At 53.7% G+C, this 8,147-nt stretch overlaps 1 protein-coding gene across 1 annotated transcript in view; it reads left to right on the forward strand.

The window, feature by feature from the left end:
* LOC119111982 (protein pelota) overlaps window positions 1-8,147 on the forward strand; it is a 93,203-nt gene that overhangs the window by 11,055 nt on the left and 74,001 nt on the right. Inside the window, exon 6 of the mRNA XM_037235897.1 lies at window positions 1,839-2,061. Within this exon, the coding sequence (XP_037091792.1) occupies window positions 1,839-2,061 (223 nt within the window). The remainder of the gene's footprint in view (window positions 1-1,838; window positions 2,062-8,147) is intronic.

Below are 8,147 nucleotides of genomic sequence, written 5' to 3' on the forward strand. Positions count from 1 at the left end.
AGCTATTTGCAAGAAAGCATCGTGAGGCAGCTTTTGTCGAGTACCGTTGCCGGATACGGCAGACACCTTTGGTACTGAAGGCCTCCGCGGCCACTGCGAGCCCATTACGACACGGTGCGCGTGCTGAATCAGCTGCAGTCATGCCTCCACGCCGTGAACGTGCGCATTGAGACTGATGGCCGTGGTGGCCACCGCAAATGAGGGGCGCCGAAATGCTATGTCAACACCGGTCAGGCTGTCAGACGGGCAGGCGCACGCGCCGACGTGGCCGCACATCGCTTCTGAACGATGGGCAGTCGCCAAAGGCGGCAGTGCATGGGTCGACATGCGTCGGTGTAAAGCAATAAATCACTAGCCGGTTTTACAATGGATTGGCGCGTTCACAAACCGGTCAGGGAAGCTCAGTGCTGGTCCAAACGGCCTGAGCGTCCGGTAACGCTTTGCTTGCAGGGATCCGGAAGAAGCTGACATGTTGATAGGCATCTGTACTAGAGAGCACAACTTGGGCTTGTTGTGCCAGTGGGTAGCGCTGTTAGTTCTGAACGATATCTGAAAGTCAATTGGCCTCAAAATGCCGCCGTTAGCTGAAATCAATGGGACCAGGTATCAGCTGGCGGCGTGAAAAAGAGTACACCGAAACGTTTAAGGGAACGGCTGTCGGTAGTCATCTACAGTATTTCATCTGGGTGCAGTCTTCGGATTGTAATGAAAAGTTAAGTTGGAAGTCATAAGCAACCGTAAAAACGACCCCTAAGAGAATCCCTGTACTGTTGCAAGACTTGGGCGGAGAAATAGGGGCCACGCAATCGCGGCTGGGGCGTGCGGTTGTCGTCAGAAGGCCTCCAAACTTATCCGCGAAAAGACGCCGCTGGAATACCGACACAGATAAACCACCTCCACAGCGATATCACAAATTAGGAAGCTCGCCAGAAACTGCGCCAAGCGGACGAAGGGTCTGTTGAAACCTTTGTCTGCCGCTCGGGTGATAGTGAATGATGAGTCACATTTTCCCCTTAAAGGCGACACATCACCAGCCAGCCGAGACCGCGTCAATTTAGGACGGCGAGGAAAATGGTGACACTGTGGTCAGAGATACGACCGAGGAAAAATTTTCCGACAAAGTCATGGTGTGGGCTACAATCAGCATGCGCGTTGTGAGCCAGCCGCTGGTCGCTCACGAGAGTTCTAGGAATGAGCATATGCACGACAAGGAATGCATTACCAGACGAACAGGGGTCCCGTCCGAGATGCTCTGGAGCGCAACCACGTAAGGCCCAAAATTCCTGGCGTCCAGCTGCGGCCACTTGACAGCTTCTGGTCGGTTCTTAAGGCAATGTTCCACATTTGCATGGGGTTTTGTACTGAAACAACCGTCTCGAAAATCATTCGGTGCAGTTTCCAGCCCAGCCCTTTTTAAGACCTAAACCCCGCCAGTTTCTCAGCCACACAGCCACATTTGCACCACGTTATCTGTCATCAATGGGTGAGCCGCAACCTGCATGGAAGCCGCCGGTTTCCGAAGTGCTGGTGAAAATCTTATCGGAAATGATCGCGGAAAAAAATCTTTTCGGAAATGTGTGAAACTGCGTCACTGCCAGAATTGCTTTAGCATCGTGTCGAAATACGTCATCTTGGTGCGGTATTGTTCGAGATCCTAAGACGTTGTCTTGGGATCCCAGGATGTCACCGTGTGACGTTCTCCACTGCTGTCGCAATTGGTTTCTTGCTCTCCATCTATGTCACCGTAAGACGTTCTTGAATGGGAACAGAAGGGCAGCCGGCAGCTGTGGCGAGGCCTACCAACCGTGACCATAGTCCGTCGCTGGGCTCTTCCTCAGGGGCTGCAGAAGTTCTTCGAGACGGTGATGCAGGCGCTGCTGCGACATGCTCGGCTGGACGTGGTCAAGTGTGTGCTGGTGGCCAGTCCTGGCTTTGTCAAGGACCAATTCGCCGAGTACATGTGGCAAACGGCCTTCAAGACGGATAACAAACAGCTGCTGGAGAGCAAGAGCAAATTCTTGCTGGTGCACGCTTCCTCGGGCTTCAAGCATTCGCTGAAAGGTCAGTCGGTGTTGGGTGAGACTCCTGGGTGGCAAAGTGCTGACTAAACTTGGCCGCCCCTGTGGGTAATCTGGGAAACGAACGTGGTCTCGGACGCCCTTTCAGTTGCGTTAGCGCTCAGTAAGACCATACGGGGTTTCGCTCGTTTCTTCCTGCATCCACTCTTGTCTCACGGGAGTTTTTGTACCTTCGCCCTACGAGTATTATAGTTCAAGCCATATCAGCGAATTGCGTTCACAGCTCACGGTACTTACGGGATTTCTCGAATAGAATTGCGTGGCCGCTGTTGTTTCAGACCAGCATCGGGGAGAGGGGGGGAGGGGTTCGTCAAAATGGGTCATGTTTGATTCGAAGGTGAATAGCGGGCGCTTCCCCGGGACTTACCGTGCATAACAGCGTAACGCGTGGTTAAAACAGTGGCCAATTCGAAATATTCTTGAAATTTAGCAAGTACTTATGTCATTACTTACGTGTTCACTTAGTTTTTTTGCGCTTTTTCATGAGCGCGTTTGCTCTGAACATTTACTTGGCGTTGGGCTTACAGACACTTCAGTATGAACAACATCAAAAGTCGCACTCGCCTGACGCCCAACCTATTTTCATGCATACGCGATGTAAGGTGGCTTTGATATATTGCGTTGAGCATAGTCAAATCTTTCCCCGGCATCGCATTCCGTTGAAAGCATGTCTTTTGTGAAACATTGTACAGGTCACTTCGCTGGTCTGTCTACCACTGACGTTACTACCCCGGTGGCATGGCTAAGGGTTGATAAAGCCACGCATTGCAGCGGAATGCTCACGGCCTACGACATGTCACGGGGGCCTGTCGCCTGATCCGCCGACCTCCCCGCTACCTCCCCCCCCCCCCCTGGTGGTGACGGCTCGGTAAGACCGGGTGCCGTGTGATCGATCGAGTCACGTGCCGCCACGTCCAGACCGCTGAAAAATGGGCGTCCGGCAGCCTGTTGCGCCGTGGAGCCCTGGCAGAGGCTGTGGTGCTGCCGTGCTCAGCGGCAGGGCAGAGACTGCAGCGTTCTCGTCGCGCGCGTCCCTGGTCATGCTTGACACGCGGTCCCTCCGTCGTGCTCGTTAGCCCGTTAGTAATGAGATTGGGCCGCATTTGCGCAAGCGTCGGTGCATGTGCTTGTCAGCCCGGCGCTGAACTCACGGCAGCTGTTCCCATCGTGCTCCAGCTCTGGGCGCTGGGTTCTCCCCCAGCACCGGGGTATGTGTAACTCCTAATGCGTCTCGGTAAGAGAACCCCGAGCTGAGAAGATGGCGTTGGCAGCTGTAACGGCCTTGAAATTTGTGGACGGAGTTTCGGCGCAGGGTGAAAACGTGGACTGGAGCTGTTAGCGCATAACACAACCGTACGAATTCCCCGCGTAAACAGCATTTAACAAGTAGTGTAATGTTGTCTCTGTTTTATTTTCGCCAATCTTTTTTATTTTGCTCGGGTCACTCCAAGCTTGGGGTACGTCGTGTTCCCTTTATCGGCGCAGTTTGATGTATTGCGTGGAATAAACATGCTGAAAACTGGCCTTGGGCGTGCTTGTGTATGTTACTTGAGGTCATACGGCTGCAGGCCACTATTCATCGCGGTGAATTGCTGTTTTCTGTCGCCTCAAGCTGTTCCAAAACTAGTCCGAAGCGAAAACGACCCAGCCGTGACCAGCCTTAGCTTTTGAGCACAAATATGGAAATGTAGAAGAAAGCTTGAATCCAGCGTAGAATCAGTCAAGTCCAAGGCGATTTTTAAGTCCGTTTGCACCCACGCATACATAAAGACGTGAAGTCAGATCCCGCTAAGATCCATTAGATCCTCATCCGCGTGCGGTCGGCCCGACTCAACTTTCCCGGCATTTTCAAACCCTTTGCGCAAGTGGCCGGTTGACCAGGGATAAAATTTCAGACTACTGAGCCTAGCTTTTACCACTTCCAGTTTTTGTCGGTTGATACACATGTACATTTTGTCAGATGTTCGTGGCCGATGGGCCGCCACATCCGGCCAGGGTGCTACCCTTGTTAGTGGCGACGGACGGCCCCCAGCAGCGCCGTTACCGCGCACCTTACGCTTGCGCAAGCCATGGGCAAGGCGAGACAAGGCAAGGCAAGGCAAGGCAAGGCAAGGCAAGGCAAGGCAAGGCAAGGCAAGGCAAGGCAAGGCAAGGCAAGGCAAGGCAAGGCAAGGCAAGGCAAGGCATGGCATGGCAAGGCAAGGCAAGGCAAGGCAAGGCAAGGCAAGGCAAGGCAAGGGCTGATGGCCAAATGCAAGGCGCGCAAACTCACTACGACTGAAATCGAAAAATAATTTCTGTTAAGGCGATACGCCCCTTCATAGTGCACAGAATCACTCCGACCCGATCTCGAAGCCAATGCTCCCCGGCGCGGGTTGTCGGACGCCGGCACTGTGTCCATACCGTGCCCGGCGCTGCGCCGGAGCGGCGGCCCCCGTCAGCCGCCTGCCGGCTCCGGACGGGTGGATGACGGGCGGCACGGCCCGCTGCCGCGCCGGAGTGGCGGCCCCCGTCAGCCGCCTGCCGGCTCCGGACGGCTGGATGACGGGCGGCACGGTCCGCTGCCGCGCCGGAGCGGCGGCCCCCGTCAGCCGCCTGCCGGCTCCGGACGGCTGGATGACGGGCGGCACGGTCCGCTGCCGCGCCGGAGCGGCGGCCCCCGTCAGCCGCCTGCCGGCTCCGGACGGCTGGATGACGGGCGGCACGGTCCGTTACGGCCCCGAGCGCACGGCTCCTCGCCATTCCCGGCTCGCGGATGAGGTGGTTGATGGTGGCCACGTGCCGCGCGGTCCCGCACGTACGTTCTGATAACCGGCGGCGTGGACAGGCGCGGACCGGGCTGGGCAGTTGTCACGTGCGTGTGAGACGGCGTCCGGGAAACTGGGGGGATTGCGCGCGGGCTCGGGATCATTGAGAAGGGCCATCGCGAGAGCCGCTGCAACTGTCATTTCGGAAGGGTTCCCCGCTTGATCTGCTCTGGCGTTCCATTTATAAAGTCGGGAAGTCGGTTTACCGAACAAAATGGCAAAACCAGGTCGCTGGCAGAACTGGCTTCCGTCCCTCCGCTCGCTGATGGTCGCTGCCAGGCCCCCACGGCACGGCCCGTTAGCGTTACTCGGCGTGGCCAGCTTGCTCGGAGTGGTAACATCCATTTATGCGTAACGGTTTCATTTTATTTTCGCACAGCCAGTTGTAAGGCAACAGTGGTGTTGAGCGCGGCGGCGTCCAATTTCGGTGCTGCAGCGCTCCCGAATTCGGCGGGATTGCAGAAGTGGCACGGCTTTGGCGCAACTGCAAGGTACTTCGACGCGGTTGAACTTTGTAGCAGCCTGATAGCGTGATGCGCAGTCTTTGTAGGAAATGAAAACAAATTTGACAAACTGTAAGTAAATTCGGCACGATTAGTTTTGGCTCTACGTCGCAAAAATGCACGGTGGCACTAATGTACACCAAAGTAAGGACAGCTGCGATTTATGCAGCCGTGGTAGGTATGCGTGAAAGGATCAATAATGGCGGGCAACTTTGAATCCCCCATATGGAGCGTCTCCAGGAGATCCTGGAGGAAAGAACAAAATGTTTATGGCGGACACTGAATTCCGCTGCGGCACCATGCCTGAATTACATGCCACGATCACCTTTGATCTCCTGGTTTGAGTCGATATTTCAGTCGTCTCATGATGGCGCTGTTCCACAGCAGGAGGTGTTGTGAAGCCTGGTAACTGACGAAGTGTTGCATCAGGGATTATCCAAGCCCTTTTTAGGAGGCTGCTTTCTAGACCAAATACGCTATACGTGATTTGGTAAACAAGTTTAACACTGATGCTGTTTTAAGGCAAGTAAAGTAAAAAAAAACTGGTGATGCTCATCCATGTACTGACATCCGATCTCATAAAAGACACGATTCAATGACAAATATTGTAACCACGTTGTATACTGAGTGGTTTCTCCCGAACGTTGAGAGCATTCGAGTACTTTACAAGTTTTGCTACAGTTTATTTTTGTACGCAATCGCTTGGTTCGCTTGCCTTTTGACAGTCTGTAGCAAGCAATGACCAGATTAGAAGAAGTGATTCAGCCCAAACTTTACATTTATTTTTCGAGCGAGCTCATTCAAAATGCCTTCACGCTTCGCATAATGACACAATAAGCTATCAAGATCATCGTTTTTCGCCGCAACATATACGCTGTGGGTCATACATTACCTCCGTCATTGCAAGAAGTGTGCGCCAAGCCTGGGCCCCACGAAGTTTTCCAGCCCGAAAAACAGGGTGGACCGACCGGGCGGAAAAAATTGAAATTGTTGCCAGATGTGCAGAAAGTATCTAGATCTGGTAACCCGGAATTTTTAAAGCTATTAATCGCGTTTGCGAGGAAAATTGTGCACAGATAAGACAGTAGACGGATATAAGACAGATAGACAGCCTTATTCCTCGTAGAAGAAAACAGGAGAAGGGAAATATAGATGCATATATATTTCGGCAACATGTTTTTATCGAAACGGTAAGCAGAAGTAACTTTAAGTTAGCAGAATTAAATAAGCGGAGTTGAATTTAAATTTGCTTCTGCCGTTCGTTGAGATGAAGCCATGTTGTCGAAATATCAAAGTATCTATATCTCTATTCACCTGGTTTTTCTGCCAGGAGTAAGGTTATTAATGCTGTTGTAACCGGAATTTCTTTATGGATTTCTGCACCACCTGTGCGGACATACACCGTAACGCGTGACAATACTTTTGAGCGTACCTTTCAAAAAGAAACTAAAAAGAAGGCATCTTATTCGCAGCTATGTTTTATTAGAAATGTTGCGGGGACAGAAAGACAGTGAGAGACAGAGAGACAGGGAAACTGAGAGACAGAGACACAAATAGAGAGACAGGGAGGCAAAATAGAGAGACGGGGAGACAGAGACACAGGGAGACAGAGAGACGGGAGAGACAGGGAGAAAGAGGGAGAGAGAAAGAAAGAGAGACCGAGAGACAGAGACATTATCAGCAAGTCTGCACACTCAACACATACCTGCCTCATCTTACAGCCCGTTTCCTTGGTCACACTTTCACACGAATCGCACGCTTCACAGTGAATGCCCGTCCCATTCCGGGCCCTTCGCCAGCACGGTCCGGTCAAAAGTTGAACTGGAGTCAACTTCCCTGCCGGCCCCGTCGGATCCTTGCCGGGCGGTGGGAGAAGCCGGCCGACCGTCGGCGATCAAGTCCTCCCCGGTTCCCACCGCCAGAGTTATTCCGGCCCGGTATCCCAGGCGAGGCATACCGGTTTCCCGGGCGGGAAAATTTCGGTTGGAACCGGCTGTGCTTAGAGACGGGCAGATTTTAGCCACGTGGACTAACTGTATTTCCATCGCGCGTTTGATAATGCTTGAATGACTTCCGCATTGCTTGAGGACTGAGTAGATACCAGCATTGCCACAAAGCGGAACTTGCTTGGGGTAGGGCCGAAGAGTGAAACGCTTCTATTTGATATGCTGCTCCGCCACCTTTGACCGCGTTAGTTCTGAACGTGACACACCATTTCTTGAATGTGCGCCATCACGCCGCATACGGATGGCAAACATGTGAAGACTCGTTTGTTCCGGCCAGTGACGACGTGACCGTACTCGAGGCGCGGGCGTACGTCCGTCGGCTGTTACAGCCCTGCGGTCTGTCAGGAGTTTGTACGGGACCGTACTCGAGGCGCGGGCTGTACGTCCGTCGGCTGTTACAGCCCTGCGGTCTGCCAGGAGTTTGTACGGGACCGTACTCGAGGCGCGGGCTGTACGTCCGTCGGCTGTTACAGCCCTGCGGTCTGCCAGGAGTTTGCACAGAGGGGACGTGGAAGGTGATCGGGGAGTCACCAGATGTGAGGTGGGAGGTGATGGGGAGTGACTGGGATGCTAGGTAGGGGACGATAGGGAGTGCCAGGGAGATGATGGGGGAGTCACCGGATGTGAGGTGGGAAGGTGTGGGGGAGTGGCGGAGACGTGAGGCGGGAGATGATAAGGGAGTGACCGGGATGTTAGGTGTGCGATGATGGGGAAGTCACTGGGATGTGAGGTGGGAGGTGGTGGGGGAGTGGC

This window comes from Pollicipes pollicipes, unplaced genomic scaffold (assembly GCF_011947565.3).
Source record: "Pollicipes pollicipes isolate AB1234 unplaced genomic scaffold, Ppol_2.1 Scaffold_7261;HRSCAF=8764_pilon_pilon_pilon, whole genome shotgun sequence".
NCBI lineage: Eukaryota > Metazoa > Arthropoda > Thecostraca > Pollicipedomorpha > Pollicipedidae > Pollicipes > Pollicipes pollicipes.